Genomic DNA, 17939 nt, shown 5'->3' with positions numbered 1-17939 from the left:
GTGAGACCCTGTCTCTGAATAAAATATGAAACAGGGCTGGGGATGTGGCTCAGTGATGGAGTACCCCTGAGTTCAATCCCCCGTATCTAAATAAATAAATAAATAGAAATGCTTGATCTCCACATAAAACAATAGAACATCATTACTCTACCTAGCATGGCACAGTTATCCTGTATACAGCCAAAATGCACTAATCCCTTCTCCAAAAGAGGATGTAAAGTCAATGAGTGATGTTTACCCTTGTCCTGATATCATATAACTTAAATACCATGATGTAAAAATAACAATATTTAAATACTGATATGAAGTGTTTTATATATCTGTATATATTACATTTCATATTATATTACATGATAAAGGAATAAAAAATAAAACAGAGATATTTGCTTAATACATGTATGCTCACACACACACACACACACACACACACACACAGACAACAATTCATATTTAAATAGAGAGAAAACCTCATGACAGTGGCCATCCTCATTTCTGTAGGTGGTCACACTTGTATTTATATTGACCTTTTATTCATCCCTGTTCCTTCAGCAAGTATCTCAGCTGTTCATAGTTTTTTTTTTTTGTTTGTTTGTTTGTTTGTTTTGACTTGGTTGGGGACCTAAACTTATTCCTGAAGGGTCTGGACCATTTGTAGCCCTGTCTGGATTTGAGTGTTGTGGTTTCCCAAGGATTTTAGTTACAAGGGATGGCAATACCAAGAGATGCCCTCAGGGATCTCCTGTCTTCCAGACATATTCTTCCTTACTCGGTTTTGGAGTAGTTGTCCAATATCCTCTTGGTAGTCCCAATAAATCACCCAGCCAATATCATAAATCTCTTCTTTCCCTGTAAGTTCATAGACATGTTTAACCCTTTGGAGCAGTGGAAGAGATGATTCTAATTTGATCTGACTTTGCAGTTAGACAGATTGCTGTTCCACTCTTCCTTGAAAGGTAATTTTGCATTTGAATCTACTCTGCAACCAGTGGGATGATGATCAGCCAGAAAATTTCCCTGGATAATTTTGATAAATGTCCTATACAATGGTTATAGAGTGTATTAGCTCATCAGTGACTGCTATAACAAATTACCAAATTCCCACAAACTTGGTTGAGTAAAACAACATAAATTTATCATTTCACATTTTCAGACTCCCGAAGTCCAATATCAGTTCAATGGACCGAAATGGAAGATGTGATCAGGTCTGTGCACCCTCTGAAATCTCTAGGAGAAAAATCTATGCTTTGCTTCTTGTAGCTTCTGATGGCTACTTACATTCATAGGTCACATGACTCCACCTCTATGTTTATGGCTACATTGTCTTCTTTTTTTCTGTTTGTGTGAAATATTCCTCTTTTTTTTCTTTTATAAAAATACACATGATTACATTTTGGGCCCTACCAGATAATGAAGATAAGCTCCCTTATCTCAAGAATCATGTCTGCAAAGACCCCTTACTAGATCAGGTGAAATTTAAATATTGCAGGGATTAGGATCTAATGGTTGGCAGCCATTATTCAGCCTACTCCAAGAAAATTCACATCACTTTAATATAGACCCTGAGTCTTTCTCTATAACACTTTTATATTTTCCTCATTGGTACTATATTCTACTTGTGAGTGAATCATAGGAAAGAAAAATGACCCCCATCTTCTTTGAAAAGCTAGAGGACAAAACACATTATCTAGAGAATTGTAGCAAGGAAGGAAGGAGAGATGGCAAATAAAGTTCTGAGAAAGCATACCCCTCCCCATTCTGTGCTGTGAATTGTAGAATTCCGTTCTGTTGAATGCTTTCCTTTGAAAGCTTCTCTAAGTTTTTACTTTGAAATATGGATTTAGTTACACATTTAGAAATTGCCATCTCACATGTTGCAATCAAGACCTTGTCTGTCATCATTGCCCACTACAAAGTTTTATTAACCCTGGAGTGAATTTACTGCTCCACTCCCGCTGTGGGCTCTCTGACATGGAGTGCGGAGCTGAGATGAAAACCATTTGATGTATTGTTGGAGGGTAATAGACTTCTCTCACCCAGACTGATAAGTTATCACAGGCCCTTACATTCCATAAATCTGAGCAGGGCCCCAGCTCACACTTGGTGCGGGGGAGGGGGCCAGCTGGAGTCTTAGGAAGATCGATTGTTTTCTGAAATGCTATTCAGTCTTGTAGGTACTATTGGTAATAGATGGTAACATGGTCAGGAGGGAGTGGGGGATGGTTGCTGAAGTGACGGCAAACTTGATCTCAAAGATGGTACTATGGGTGGTCTCTGCTGCAGAGATAACAGAGAAATGTTCTTGGATTTGGGGAAAACTTGCAAATGAAAATAGGGATTTTTAACTCCTGAAGAGCTATTGGGAGACAGAGGGAGAGAAAGACACAGAGAGAGAGACAGAAAAATAGGATAGATAGATACATAGAAGTATAGATAAACACACACACACACACACACGCACACACACACACACACACAAAGATAAAGGAGAGAGAATTCTAAGTGCTCTGGCAAGGGAATCTTACACAATAGTGCATGCATTTATTTATTTTTGCTTCTGTATGGACACAATACCTTTATTTTATTTTATTTATTTTTATGTAGTGCTGAGGATCAAACCCAGTGCTTCACGCATGCTAGTCAAGTACTCTATCACTGAGACACAACCGCAGTCCCCGCATTAGCAGATTTTAACCCTTTTCAGAGTCATGCAAAGCATCATAACTGGAGTCTATGGATGGGCATTGGGAGCTTTACATACTCTCAATTAGGGAAGCTCTGGGTTAAAAAACACTATATTACCTTAGCCTGGTATCTCAGGGTCTACCTAATCCAGTGCCGTTTGCTTCTCTTAGCCTTTTTATTCCTTTGCTGTTTTTCCAGTCAAATTGGGTTACTCAAATTCCATAAGAATTCCTTCATTTGTTCCTAGGCACAGATCACATTCCTCCTCTAAAATGTGCCTCCCCCTCACACCCATCCGATACCTTCAACATGGCCCTCCCCAGGAGTTCCAGGTCCGTCCTGCTCGAGCTCTGCCACATTCCTGGGCAGCCAGCCCTGGGTGTTTATTCTCCCCCATGATCCTATAGTAATTTCATCTTTGAAAGTCTCTTCTTGGATGCCCAACTGCTTTGGATTGCTTACGCTTTTCATATTCTGCACGAGATTATTTGACTTTACAACTTCATGTCCTTTTCTCCTATCATGTCTGTCAAAAAACTATCCCCATTTCCCTCTTTGGAAGTTGGTAAATCCACCACGAAGATGGTCTTTTTGGGCACTTGCCCTCTTTTCATCCTCCAATCTGATACCAATGTTGATCCCACCTCTTCCAACTAAGACTGCACAATGCATGTGATCAAAGAATCATTGTGGGCATGAAAGTGGGGTGAAGCAGACAAGAGATGGTGAAGAGAGGTAACCTATCAGAAAACAGGAAGGGTGAAGGCCAGTGAGGAAACTGTGAAAGTCAGAAAAAGACTTCCAAGAACAACACATGGTTTCAGTTGAATATTATTGTTTACACTGCTGAAAGTAACCACCTTTCAACTATGCTTCACACATTCAGTTTAATATATTTCATACATGTTGTAGGAGTGTAGTTTTGTATGGAAATTGAGGAAAGGAACTGATTTTTATATTTATGTCAATTAAAGTGAAGCATAATGGGGTCTTCCATAGGGATAGAGCCTTGGCTTCTACAAAGGTAAAAATGAAGTAAAAACACTGAAGATATTTGGAGAAATGTGGCTTTGTGGTGTGATAGTGTAGCCAAACTTCTCTCAACCTCTTGAGGAAAAGAAATCCTGTGGCATTGTAAGGAGTTGAAAGGATTTGAGAGCTAAAGCAAAAAAAAGATATGACCACAAGGTGGCAGTAGCAGCCACAAGCCTTCTTGGGCACTTTGACAGGTTTGCATGGGGAGTGGGGGGTGTCCTAACAGCAGGGTCTACCTAGAGGTAAAGGTGGTCATTGCACTTGGAACGGAGAATATGGCAAGCAACCTATGAGGCAGGCAGAGATTGGAACTTATGTATGCTTAGGTGATGTCATGAAGTGGTGAAGTGGAGGTCTCTAGCTCAGACCTCTCAGAGGACCGGAAATGGCTTGGGGTTTTATTGGCTCAGGGTTTATCTATGCTACAGGCACTGGTTGCAGATTGGTGAGATGTGAAAAGCAAGCACTCTCTAAATGGCAAAACATGTATGTATTTAGACTATGTTTAAAACAATTGGATCTGTAAAATTTGAGTTGAGTGCCAGCAGACTTTTGAGCTAATGAGTCTCAGCTTGCAGTGAAAAAGTGTAAAACCTTGGGGCTAATGCACAGAGGCTATCTTTGGTTTATTTATATAACAGAAATCTCATACACACCTACACATGCGCATGCACACAGAATTTGTGTCACAGAGTGTATATTGTTTTGTATTGAATTAATATCTTGAACATTTTAAAATATTATTAAATATCCTTCTGCAACATTATTTTGAGTGACAGTATATCGTTTTGCTATGAGGTTTCCCCATGATTTACTCATCCTTTATTTTTAAGTTTCCTTAAAGATGGTCTCATGGTTCCAGTATTGACCTGCAGATATATAGCAAGGGGCTCAGGGCTTTTGCCTCTAAATCTATGTTTGATTCGTGGCACTACTGAGCCAATTGTTTGGCTGGGGAATTAGCAAGTGATTTTTTAAGAATAATGTTAGAAAAAACAAGATTTAATTCAGATTTTAAATATTTATTTACACATTTATTTATTTAGCGATGTGATTAATGGCCTAAGCTAGCAGATATGCTTTACTTGAAAACCAACTGTGCTCATCCTGCAAACACATTATGCAAAGAATACTCTATCATATTGAGTCCCTGAAGAATCCTAGTTTTGAGGTAAAGAATAGTGCCCATCTGGTCACATGTTTCCTAACTGCAACAAATCATCATGACATAAAACGTTTAGACAGATAGTAGTTTTATTAGGGATGATCTTTCCCATTTTGAAAGATGTAAATAAAAAATGCTGTCTAAAATCCGGATGTTTGTTTGCAAAAAAGAGTGGATATGCTAGAGAAGGTGGCAAAATGACAGTGTGACTCTTGCTCTGTGCATGTGTGGGATGAGGCAGATGAGCCTGTGGATGTCAAGATGTGCTATAAGAACAAAGTCAGGCCAAATAGCCTAATAGTCGTGATGCAATTGTAGTTTCAAGTCAGTTTTCTCAGGTCTCCCATCCCTCTATCACTTTTTGTATGTTAGATGTTGCTTAATTTGCAGGGAAATGGATGGCATTAGAACAGATTATGCTAAGTGAAGTTAGCCAATCCCTAAAAAAAAAACAAATGCCGAATGTCTTCTTTGATATAAGGAGGGGGACTTAAAACAGAGCAGGGAGGAAGAGCATGAGAAGAAGATCACCATTAAGCAGGGACGAGAGGTGGGAGGGAATGGGAGAGAGAAGGGGAACTGCATGGAAGATGGAAGGAGACCCTCATTGTTATACAAAATTACATAGAAGAGGATGTGAGGGTAAAGGGGAAAAAATAGAGAAATGAATTACAGTAGATGGGATAGAGAGAGATGATGGGAGGGGAAGGGAAGAGAGGGGGGATAGGAAGAGGATAGGAAAGGCAGCAGAATACAACAGACACTAGTCTGGCAGTATGTATAAACGTGGATGTGTAACCAATGTGATCCTGCAATCTGTACATGTGGTAAAAATAAGAATTCATACCCCACTTGAATCAAATGTATGAAATATGATATGTCAAGAACATTGTAATGTTTTCAGCAACCAATAAAAGAAAAAACGGAATGGGGAAGAATAAAAGGAAATGTGATGACGTGTATCGAGTAATCTCTGATAGATAAATTATAAAACATGCATCCCTACATAATTTAATGAAATCCCCAGAATAGTCCTGCAAATCATGCATCTCCTTATTCGGATGAGGCTGGGGAGGTACATTTAACAGGGATAATCAGTGGAGGTGAGGTTTTGAGCCCTGGGAGGAAGAGGGAGTGTAGATGCTCCTGGTAGAGGGGAGAGCAGAAAAGTGGACATGGTTCAGGGGTAGAAAGACTTTGGATTTGTCCTAATTTCTGTTTAGTTTAATGGAAGGCAGTAAAGCAGGAGAGTGGCATGAATCAATTGTGCTTCACAACAGCCTTGCCACATCAGGATGGTGTATGGACTGCAGAGTTCAAGAAGGAGCAGAGAGACCAGTTAGGGACCCACTGGAGTCATCCTTGGTGGCAGTAGGAGAGACAGGAGGGGGCATTAGGCCTGGCCTCCTCTGACTCTGTAAAATCTAACAAGCATCTTCCAGATCAACCTGGTGCTGCTTTTCTTCTTTGTTTTGCTTTTGCTTTGTGTGTGTATTTGTTCCATTTTTGCCAAGGGCATTTGGTGCTCAGCCCTTATCCCCTCTGCTTTGAGGAGCATGCCTGGTTCTCCGCACTCCTTCCTTTTATGTCGTCCTAAAGATAGGCTGGGGGAATGACATGGTTTCTTTTTAGGTTTTATAGGAAGCATGAGTCTTATTTGATTTCTTCTCTGAAAGGGCTGCTGCCATGGGCCATTTCCTCATTGATGCAAAGGAACTAGACTTCCGCCCCTGCCTTTGAGAGCATTCACAATAGTGTATCTGCCTAGTCTTTCAATTGGCTGATATTACTGAGTGCCTGCAACTCTGTGAGATGCTGGGAGTTTACTAGCTGGCTTGATGGATCCTCCTCTATTCCCTGCTCCTCACCCCCTGCCAGACAATTATTGTTCTCCTGGGCAAAGGCCTGTGGGGATTCTTTGAAATAAAAAAAAAAAGGAAGTCTTTGTCCTTACCTGACATGATCTTGAAGGGAAGGAAACATGGTTATCTGGTAGGGCAACGTGGAAAGGTGATATAAAAGAGTTAGGATGAGGCAGGCGAATTGTTGTATGTGAAGGAGTGAGCTCAGCTGGGGGAGAGTGTGTGCACAAGTATGACTATTTCATGTAGAGAAAAATTGCCCTAAATACTACATGATCACCTTTTATAGGATGGAAACTGGTCTGTTCTGGGACTAGCAAGATGAGAGAGAACACACCCTGCCTCTCCGCACTCCAAGAGGCAGGTTAGTCTATACTACAGGGTCAACCTTTTCAATTTCAGTTTTTATTGCTTTATTTTCTAGTCTTTGAGAAGATCATCTACTTTGTAGAATCAGGATTTGATTAAGATAGTACCGATTTTAGAAAAACTCTGCTTATTAATAGGACCCAAAAGAAGTTCTAGAAGCCCCCTGTTCCAGGTTAGCTTAAAGATTCAGGTGTGGACGACTGTTCATCCTCCAACTTCCCTCCAGGCCTGTGTGTGAGGTCTAGAAACGTCTTTAAAGGGTGGCTGAAAGAAACTGAACGGAAACCTTGTTTTGAGAAGGAAAGGACAAAATCATTAAGACAATCTTTAAAGAGGAAGGTGAAGTTGGAGGACTTACTCTACCTGACTTTAAGACTTATGTTGAAGTTGGAGTATTCAAGACAGTGTGGAATGCGTAAAAGGAGAGACAAACAGATCGGTGGATGATTAGAGAGCCAAGAAACAGACCCATGTATATGTAGTCAATTTTCGACCATAATACTATCACGGTTCAATATGGAAACAACCTTAACCAGTACATTACACCATGTAAAAAAAAAAAAATCAATTCCTGAGGGTTATACACCTGCAGCTAGAACTACAGAGTTAGGAGAAGAAAAAAAAAATGGGAGAACAGCTTAGTAGAAGAAAAACAGGAGAATAGCTTTGTGACTTTGGGGTAGGCAAAGATTTCTTACTGATAACCCAGAACGTAAGGGGTGTTTGAGGCTTCTCCATTTGGAAAGAACTTGCACTGAAAGCCTGCAGATGCATCTTTCATTTGGATTCCTTGGTTCACCCTGGATCTCTCCTGTACATAACAAATTAAACTCATGTGCATAGCCCCGAGTGAACTTTGTTTTAAAAGCAAGAACTAAATTTCAACATTAAAGACAAACCAGACACAAAGCTCCATGTATTTCTAAAGTCTAGTCTCTTAGTTTATATCAAGCTGCATTATAATTAAAATCTCCAAAATCAGGACATTGCAGTCTAGCTGTGATATAAACTGTCAGAAAGAAACCACTCACAGTCACACACACCCTCCCACTATAGGAAAAGAAAGAAATGCCTGCCGTGTTGCAGATACATGGGGCATATTTTATATGTGTGGGACCAGTTATAGCAATGCTGTTAGAGGAGGGAGGCAATAAAAACAGTACATTAATATTTTAAATGTTGGTAAAAAAGCGTGGCCGGGTGAGAAGCAAATGCTTAAGGAACTTCCCCTTAATAAAAATGACATTCTCGGTTATATGACCCACAGCAAATCGGCTTCAGCTGCCGTTTTTATTTAGCAATTTGTGTTTGGTGTTTTCGCTTGGAGATGCTCCCCTATTCCATTTTATGGCATTCTTTACATAAATTTTGAGGAGGATTGGGGTGTAAAACTGTCAATTCCCAGCAGCTCATAAACTAATGAATTTAAAATTTAAATGGGGAATTTTAAAACATGTGGGGGCTGTTTTCATTATCTGATGGTATGTATCTCCAACAGTGAGTGGCAATCCATTAACACTGAGGATGGCTCCCTTCAGAAACATGTGATTAAAAAAAAAAAAAAAGCCCCTCTCTCCAGCTCATGCCCCCTCCCTTCCTGTCTCTTGATCTTTCCCTTTCCTGTAAAGTCTCAAATTCCACTGAATTTCACCTTTGCAAAAGGCTTCATATACATTGGTTTAAATATTGATTTAAGCCCGAGAAACTTTATTCACCCTCCTAAATCTCTCTCACTTTCCTTTATTCTTTTATGTCACTTAGTTCTGTTTTCTTTTCTCCATTCAAGCTACTACTCTTCCTAAATAGTCGGTCTCTGTCTGTCTCTCTTACTCTCTGTCTCTCATCTTTGAAAAGCAGCAACATAGACAAGTAACCAGTACAGGGACATCTCCACCAGCTAGGGAAATTAATAACATCAAGTATACATTTGAAGATTAGTTAAGCCCTTGCTGGACTCAAAGTCAACCAGTCTTAGAGATAATGACTAAGGGGGAGGGGGGACCCAAACCACCAGCCCATCAAAAGCTGTCAATCTGATGGTCAGAGAAATACATTGCCCCCCTTTTTTTTCCTGTCTCTTGCACTACCTGCTTTCATATTCCTATTCTTGTTGCAAAAACTCAGGGATTGCAACAGGATGTAAGAGAAAGACCTCTGTGTCTGCATTTTCTTTGGAGCTGGGTGATTGTATTGACATGGTGGTCTCTGAAAGACCTGAGTGTAGAAATTCAGGAATTTCTCTTCAGGGTTCCAATAGATGGTTGGTCTGAAGATTTTGCATCCATATAAAACCAAATGGAATTGCTCTTTGAGTCACATTTCATAAGCCAATGAAATTTTATTCTAGCTCTATAATTTTACAGAATTAATGGGGTTTCATATTGTTTCAAATAGTTCACAAAGTTTTTGGAGATCTTTAAATTTTCTTTTCTTGTTTTTCATTTTTTTTAAAAGTCTCCTAAGCAGACATTAAGGAGAGTCAGTCTTGGCCTCTCTTACTTTATATCCCTGGTTATCTAGCAGAGTGGTGGCCAAGCTGATAATACGTACTTCATTATATTTTTTGGGGGAAAGCAAACAATTTGACAAAGAGATTTTTAACTATCTATTTTTATGGCCTGGTGGCCATAGCTTCGTACTCTCAGACTCTTTGGGAAACTCTGAGAAGGTTAGTTAACTGAGCATGTATCTGGTTACTGGACAGATAAGATAGTAGTCTATTTGGATTTAGTTTGAGAGTATTTAAAAATTCAAAATTAGTGGATGTATATCACTTTCTTAAATGATATTTTCTATTCCTAAACAGGAAGAAAGAATTTAAGATTAAAAATGCCTTTCTTAGTTGACCAGAATATGGTCTGTCCACCAGAGTCAAATTGGTCTCTTGATTTCTCTGTATGCCATAGTTTTAAATAAATTTTAAGCAGTGAGGTTTCCACTGTGTCACCTGTGAGATGACTAGATGGCCTAATCAATAGCCTAGTTGGGTCATTTTTAGCATAGAATTTGTGGAACACTCCAACAGATAGAGCACCATGATTTCTTGCTCTCAGAAGCTAATATCCCATGTTCTACAATTCATTGCATTATAATTATTATTGGGTTATTTCTACCTTACAGAAAAGAGGGGAATGTTAGTAGCTTCTCTAGTTTGGAAAGTGTTTGAACTGTTTCATCACTGAAGACATTTCAAGTATTTAGTCATGGTTCTCCTTCTGATCTCATGTAGAAAACATACTTGGATCATGGCCTTTCAAAACACAGTTTGCCTTGATTGGCTGTGCTTCATTAGAATTCATGAGCCAAAACTGTAAAGGAATTGATGGCATTTTATTCAACAGGTACCCTAAGGTTCTACCTATATCAAACTGTCTTGTCTTGCATATTTATTTGCCTTTAGGAATTTCAAAATTATTTGCCTCCACACCAGTTTTGAAATTGCCTTATGAGAGTGGATATGGACCAAGGCATTGGTTAGTGGAGCATTCCTTTAATCTTCGAAATGCTATTAACTATTTGGCAGGCTGTTTGGTTGTCCACAAGCATACTGAGAACAGGCCATCCAGACTCTGGGTCATGGGTTTGTATAGAAGAGACACCGCTGTTGAAGTTTTCATAGTTACCTGCAGGGGTCAGGACCAGACTGAAGATGAGAAGCATCCATACTTAGTTTAAACAGATTGGCTAGATATCTGAAGGGCCCTTGGGTTGGGGGTACAAGGAAGGAAAAAGGGTCCTTGTACTTTTCCAATGAAGATGTTCTTGAGGAGTCATTTTTTGAAAACCCAGAGTCACCAGGCTTGCTACAGTATTCTTACTTCCATGTATGTATAATTCAATGCAGTATCATTAGTGTCATTAAGGGAACTTGCTGCTTCTCACTTCCTATGTATTACCGGGCCTCTTAACCAAAATCTGAACTGTATATTTTCACTGTGGGCAAAAGGCAATATGTTTATGAATTTTTAATATTCCTGTCAAGATCTTACAAGAAGAAACTTTGCGAGGTATGTAGGGATGCTAGCAGTAGGTTGGAAAGTGGATCATAATCTCAAAATAGTAAATGCTAGCTCATTGGCTTTCCCACAGAGAGGCAATGTGTCTTAGTGAGGCAAGAGAGCATTTGTAGAGGAGGATTTATTTGCAGCTCTCCACTGGTTCCCATCCTTTGCACCAACCTAATCTCCTGGGCTCTCCTTGAATCACGTTCTGTAAACACCTCCTCAGGTAGATCCACATTACCAAGGGCAAGATGAAGGCCTCCTCCTTTGTCCTTAATATATGATTTGTAATGGGTTTTAGGAGCAAGCAAGAGAGGATGTCAGGAAATATCAAGAGGTAGACACCAGAAAATAGGGAAAATAGAATCACAGAAGCAGAAAGCAGGTAGGTATTCTAGCAATCATGTGTTAGAAATACCTGCCATGCTGGAACTGTTTCTGTGAAATCTCTGATAGACGTGTCTTCTTTCGGTTGTTTCCACTGACTTGGGGTACACAATACATACTTTTATAGGAAAGGCATTCCTTTGTTGGGAAGTATTAACTTTTACAGAGTCCCCCACTTTTTAAAAAATATTTAATTGATCTAAATCTGTGTTTTATGGTTGTCTGACTTTTCGCCCTGGCTTGTTAGATGTTGGTGACAAGACTAAGATCTACAACATACAATTGCAACACATATTGGATGTGTCAATGATAAATTGAGAAATTTTGAGTAGTTAAACAAAGCTTAGTGACTAATTAATGGCAGGAGAAGTTCTAGTGAAATTATGCCTTCACACACTTCCAAGATGATATAACACAAGATTTCATGGAATTCATTAACTGCTTAGGGAATTTCTTAACCTGATTATCGATCATAGTGTATACCCTCTGATTCCCAGAGGCACTTATGTATGTAAAACAATCGAGAAGGTCAGGAGTATTTCTTACATTTAGAGTACAAGAATAAAGTTGAAGAAACTGTGAAGGAAAACTTGGCTCCCAAGCCATGCTACTCAGGTACATGGTCAACAAAAGGAGCATTTACAGATGAAGTTTTGATAAGATTTGGATCCCTAGAAGAAACAGATGGTAATATCTGAGTAGTTATTTTGAAAAAGAAAATGAGAGGTAAATCAAGGTTGAATTTACAGAAGACTTCAATACCAGAAGAAGAATTCAGATATCTCTTTATGATCATGAAAAAGCCATAGATCATTCTATATATGTCAGCAAGGTTAGGCCAAGTTCATCCGAGGTAACCAACATCTCCCAAATCTCAAAGTCTTGATGTAACAAAAGTTTTCTTCTCGTTCATCTTCCATGACCAATGTGGGTTGGCAGGTGCTGTGCTCATCAGAATTACTCAGGGACCCGACATGATCTAGGACACATAGATCCTGCAACCAGTGGGAGAAGGGACTAAGGAAAATACTGTACTTGCTCCTAAACTTCTTCCAGGATGTGTCAAACATCTCTTCAATTCACATTTCATTAACCAAAGCTTGTCACCTTGCTGTGCCAAGCTTACAGGGAATAGGCACATCCAACTTTACCTTGTTGCAAAAAAATATGGAATATGTCTGAATATTCCAGTCATCTCCACTGTAGAGCACAAGAAAAAAAAATGATGAGAAAAAAATGAGGCCAGTTGTGCAGCATGGTCATGTCCATATACCTGTATTCCTGAGTCATATATCACAGTTGAGTTCTAAAGGCCGGATGATTTTTACAAGGCATAATTTGTTTGAAATTTTAGAGAGACTCACTCACTCAACCCATTATTTTATCCTATTTCTTGTGCCTCATTTGTTTGTGGATCCTTTTTAGGTCCCCAGGTTTCACTTGTATTGATGAATTACTTTGCAGTGATATGGAATGGGGCCACTCATGAATAGTTATAGGGCTCCCTCTGTCATTTTTGTTCAATATTTTTTTATTAATGACTTGGATTAAAGAGAGAAAGATACAAGAGTTGGAGAATGTGGTGATGCTGATTGAACCTACATAATGCAAAGAGCTAGCTGAGATGGTGAACTTAATAGAACACAGAATTCAAATTGATCTCAAGGGAGCCTATGGGCCTATGGTTAACCTTAATAGGGAAACACAGCTCTGTGTTTAGATAATTTTTATATCACCTAAATATGCAGAGATTTGGGAATATCTGACTTGAAATCGATGATTCTAAATCCTTCCCAGGGCTCTTAGCTCATCACAAGTGATATAAGCCAATAGGTTATCTGTCAATCTGAAAAAAAGCAATACTCTCACTTGATAAATGTATTTGACTAAGATGTCACAGATTCTTCCATTAGTGGTTGCTCATGAACATCTGTCAAACCCATGAATAAAGGAAAGATAAGTGTTTGTAGGTTTCCAAAAGTGACACATCTGCACATATACACATGTACACATACCTACAAGGGCAATTAAAATTCCCTCCCCCTGAAAGAAGAACTTAGGTTTGTTCCAAATAATCCTAATGCCTCAGACAACATATTTCTATTTACACTGATTTCAACTGTTTAAAAAAGTGCAGTGTTCAGGGATGATAAGCAGGTTAATGAGAAGGTAAACTGGGGGTTATATAACACCTATTTATTCAACCTCGAGGATATCAGGCAGAGACTTGACTATTCAGATATTCCCTTGGGATATACATGACCATCATTTGGGATGTAGCCACACAGCATGGACAGAAGGACTCTGACTTAATTAAAATCAAGTAAATGAGCCTTCATCTAGCTCTAGCATTAACTCGCTTTAGGACCCTAGGAAGTCATCTAACCGCTCTAACTTAATACTAACCTAACACAGCTAATTTAGGTTACATTCCTTCATCTGTAGGGCAAGGTGGGAATGTGCAAACTGGGGTGAAGCCCTGGTAACCTTTCAGAGTGGTAGTGAATGCCAAGTAAGACCCTGTACGTGAAAACATTGGGAAAATTGCAAAGTACTCTACAAAGACAGGAAACATGAAAAGGACATTTTCCAACTGACCTCAAGAAACAGATGTGGTTGTACAACAAACATACTACTGAGGAGCCAGGATTACTAGCCTTACTATCAGAGACTTTTCAATATAAATGCAGTGACTCAAATGTGTTTCCAGACGATGCTTTGAGGATTACTAACAGAGCAGCTATTACAAAGCAGTCAGACCCACAGGCCCATGCCCTAATCCTATTATAAGGCAGAACAGACACCACTTATTTTGCTACATCAACCCTCCTTTGGCTGATACCAACAACTGTCAGTACTGTTATAAAAGGCACTTGGAGCATTTGGGAAGGTCATTTTATGGTGAGACAGCTACCACGACCCTGAAAATTATAATTATCTCTATCTGCAGGGTGTAGACAATTAAGTAGTGCTTTACTAGGTATACACTGAATTGTGTGAAATAAAAATGAAATCCTAAATGACAAAAGGATATCACATGATATAATGATATAACAAGTTAGAGCCATTAGATGACTTGCTCAAGGATACTGGGGTGCAGGACATCACTGGACAACACCCATCAAAATGATTATTGTTTATTGAGAAAATAGGTAGAAGAAGCACGGAGTGCAAAGTATGTCTATTTCCAGTAGGAAACCAAGGTCTATCTAGTTACAAGGAGCAGGTCGGATCAGAAAGTGCAATTGTGTGGTAAACAGGCAGGTCTGCATGAGTGCTCAGTAGATGTCCCCATGGAGGCAGAACTGAGCCTGTTTTTCCTTCTGGCTGAAAGCAGCCTTCCTGGTGTGGGTAAGTTCTGTAGCATGGATGGGCTCCTCTCTGGAATAGCTGCACTGGCAACTGCAGGGCAAATGGAGGTGCTCCAAGGTAGTGCAGATCAAAGATTAATGTGCACGAGAATCATCTATCTTATGAAAATGCAGACTTTACTTGTAGGTCCTGACTTATACGGATATCTGTATTTGTATCTAGCTCCTAGATGATGCCTATGTAGCTGGTTCACACTCTTCCCTTAGAGTAGAAAGGGAGCACCTATAGTTCCAGTCTTGGCACAGCCTTTCTGTGTGTGTCTCTGTCCCTCTTTTTGTCTCTGTATCTCTTTGTCTCAGTCTTGGTCTCTGTCTCTATCTCTTTCCATAGCCATTTAGGTTCAACAGAAATTTGTTAAGAAGAACTATGAATGGGCTCCAGTGTATATTAATCACTACTGTCTTCTGCTGGCTGCCCGGTTCATAGGCACAGGGAGCTAGCGACTTTCTTGCTCATGCAAAAATGGTTCTGCTATTCCAACAATGCAGACAATTTTAATCTCAGAAAGTACCACCAAGTGCCATGAAGCTCATTATGTAGGATGTAAATATCCTAATATTACTTTCTTAAAAGAGGATTAAATTCTTCTGTAAGGTAGAAATTATATGCTAACCTCAAACTAATAATGCTTGTCATTTTTTGAGGACTCATTGTATGGTATGTGTTTTACTGGAATCATCATATTGAATCATATTGAAGTGACACATCTGTGACTCCTACAAGGTAAACACTATATAATTGTCTCTGTGTCACAAACAAAGAATCTGAGTTGCATTACTAACTTCCTTTCCAGTGTTGACCAGACTACCTCTCAGTTGTTTGTCTCTTATTGTTATTCGCATGAGGAAACACTAAGGGTTTAGCATACATTTGTGGAACTATTGGGAATATACAGGTTCATTCCATAAGTCTGTCTGTACAGTATCTTTAAAACTTTTTGAGATTTTTGCAGATAGAAAAAAAATGTATTATAGTTTTTGTTGTATTTTTAAAGATGGATGTCTGCTGACCTTGAGAAATTATTTGGTTCTTTTGGTTTTCTGTTAAATCAGGAGCAAGATTATTTACACCTTGCTACTGAGTTGGTGTTTGTTCAATTACAGAAGAAAAGGAAGAGAGAAAGATTGAAAAGTGGATTTGTTGAGCAAAGAAAGAGCTGTCTCTTGAGGTCACTTATCTTTAGAAGACAAAAATTAAGTATGTTTGAAGGATCCTAAGCCTTTGCCTGTCTTAAATCACTGGTCACTAAGACCTGCAGTTCTTCTGTTAGTGTCTTTGGGGCAGTTTGTGTGGATATAAGGTCCCTCTCCCTGCTTGAAGATTTATAATAGACATCTGCGGATTGGAGACTATGAGAAGTAGAACAGCAAAGAAAACCATTTCTGTTTATTTATCACAACTTTCCCCATGATGATTTAACATCAGAAACCAATCCTGTATGGAAAACTTATTTCCCCCTTCAAGAGGCCATGAAAAGTTCTTTGGAATAGACTTTTGTAGACTCAGTATTTTCCTTCTGTTAGCTGGTTTTTGCAAACTTGATTTTCCTAGTAGAGGAGTCCCATTAAGTTCAGGACCTCACCATGCAGGGCCAGTATTTTAATTTTCTCTCCTAGAATTTTGGAAAGAAAACCAGGACGACCGTGTGATAGAAAAGAGCTAGACTCCAAAGGCAATCTCTCTCTCACTTTCAAAGATGGCTTCTCTTGATTCCAAGGAAAGGAGACCCCAGCATAGTAAAAACTTAGGCAAAGGCCTCTGGGACCTTGGTATCTCTGCCTCCAATTTAGTATTCTTCCCTGGCCTCAGAACCCCTCTTTCCATGTCTCGGAGTTCTTTGGGCAGAATACTAAACTTGGCCCCCCTAAGCTCCTTCTTTCTTGCTCTACTAAGATAACCACAGAGGTACTTTCATTTCAAGAATTTAATCTCTTTTTTCCATGGTAAAATAGAAGAAATAATAAAAATACAGAAAGGGCAGGGGGTGGTTGAAGTACAGTGGGACATTCTTCTAGCTGTGAGCTGTAACCTGTAGTTCCTGGTCCATCTTATAGTGAACTCACGCACCTCCTGTTCTCCCCCAACCCCTTTCTTCTTGAATATTGTCAGCAACCAATGACTAGACTCTTCTTTTCCTTCATCAGGTCTTGATTTAGGAAAGATCCAAGAGACACTTTTTCCATAATCCTCATTTGCCAGCCAGAAGCTGCAGATTTTAACAGATGAACTTTAGTGTCAGGTGAGGTGAGGATCTCTGAGATCCTCCAAACTGCAAGGCTTTTTATTCTCTGACTTGCAGAATGATGCCCTCAGGTGTTTCCTGTCATCCAGTCAAGGTGTTAGTGGGCAGTAAAACATGGCTTATCTGTAGAGATAAGAGGTGTGTGGAACTGAAACTTAGAGACTAAAGCATAGAGATGACCGTGACCATGATGGATAAAGAAAGGAATTCTCTGTGTGAGTATAGGTGTATTTTGGTCATGGAGACACTAATTCTTTGCGCCTGTGTGTATTTACATGTGTTCAGTGAGTGAGGCAGGTCAGTGTGACCAAGGAGAGAGGAATGAGCTAGACAATAAAATCAGGAACATATCACCCACTTCCTGTTGCTATCATCACCATCAAAGGAACATTGTACAGTGATCAGAGGGGTGCATTGGACTGAACCCCTCTGGGAAACAATACCTTTGGGGGCCTTTGGAAAGAACTCAAGAGTTAGCTGTTGTGTAGTTGTTCTTAGATCCAGAGCATGACAGCCCTTGTGAAATACACAGCAAATGGCTCATATGCAAATTGAATTAAGCTATGTGTACAGTTCTTGAACCTTATCCTATCTAACATACATTTGTGTGTGAATATAAGCTCAAAATTGTTATAAAACAGGTTTATGTAAGAAAAGGCTTCCTTATTGTCAGAGCTATGCAAAGACAAAATTGAGAGCATGGTGAGGCTGAAAATATTCATGTGTAGGCTGGATAATTCCTTGACATGAATATAGTAGAGGTAATCCAAACATCAGATAATAAATTGACCTTGTACATTCTTTTCCAAAGCAGAGATTCTCTC

At 39.4% G+C, this 17939-nt stretch overlaps 1 protein-coding gene across 6 annotated transcripts in view; it reads left to right on the top strand.

Annotated features, from left to right (window-relative positions):
- Ctnna2 (catenin alpha 2) overlaps positions 1-17939 on the top strand; it is a 1061169-nt gene that overhangs the window by 529511 nt on the left and 513719 nt on the right. Inside the window, exon 1 of one of the 6 annotated variants that reach the window (XM_078028941.1) lies at positions 1161-1202. The exons of the other annotated variants lie outside the window; for them this stretch is intronic. Coding sequence (XP_077885067.1) covers positions 1176-1202 — 27 coding nt within the window. The 5' untranslated portion in view covers positions 1161-1175. Of the gene's footprint in view, positions 1-1160; positions 1203-17939 lie in introns of those variants that run through there. 6 annotated transcript variants of the gene reach the window in all.

This window comes from Ictidomys tridecemlineatus, chromosome 12 (genome assembly GCF_052094955.1).
Source record: "Ictidomys tridecemlineatus isolate mIctTri1 chromosome 12, mIctTri1.hap1, whole genome shotgun sequence".
Taxonomy (NCBI): domain Eukaryota; kingdom Metazoa; phylum Chordata; class Mammalia; order Rodentia; family Sciuridae; genus Ictidomys; species Ictidomys tridecemlineatus.
The sequence above is the reverse complement of the archived record's forward strand: the minus strand, read 5'-3'. Positions and strand labels throughout refer to the sequence as shown.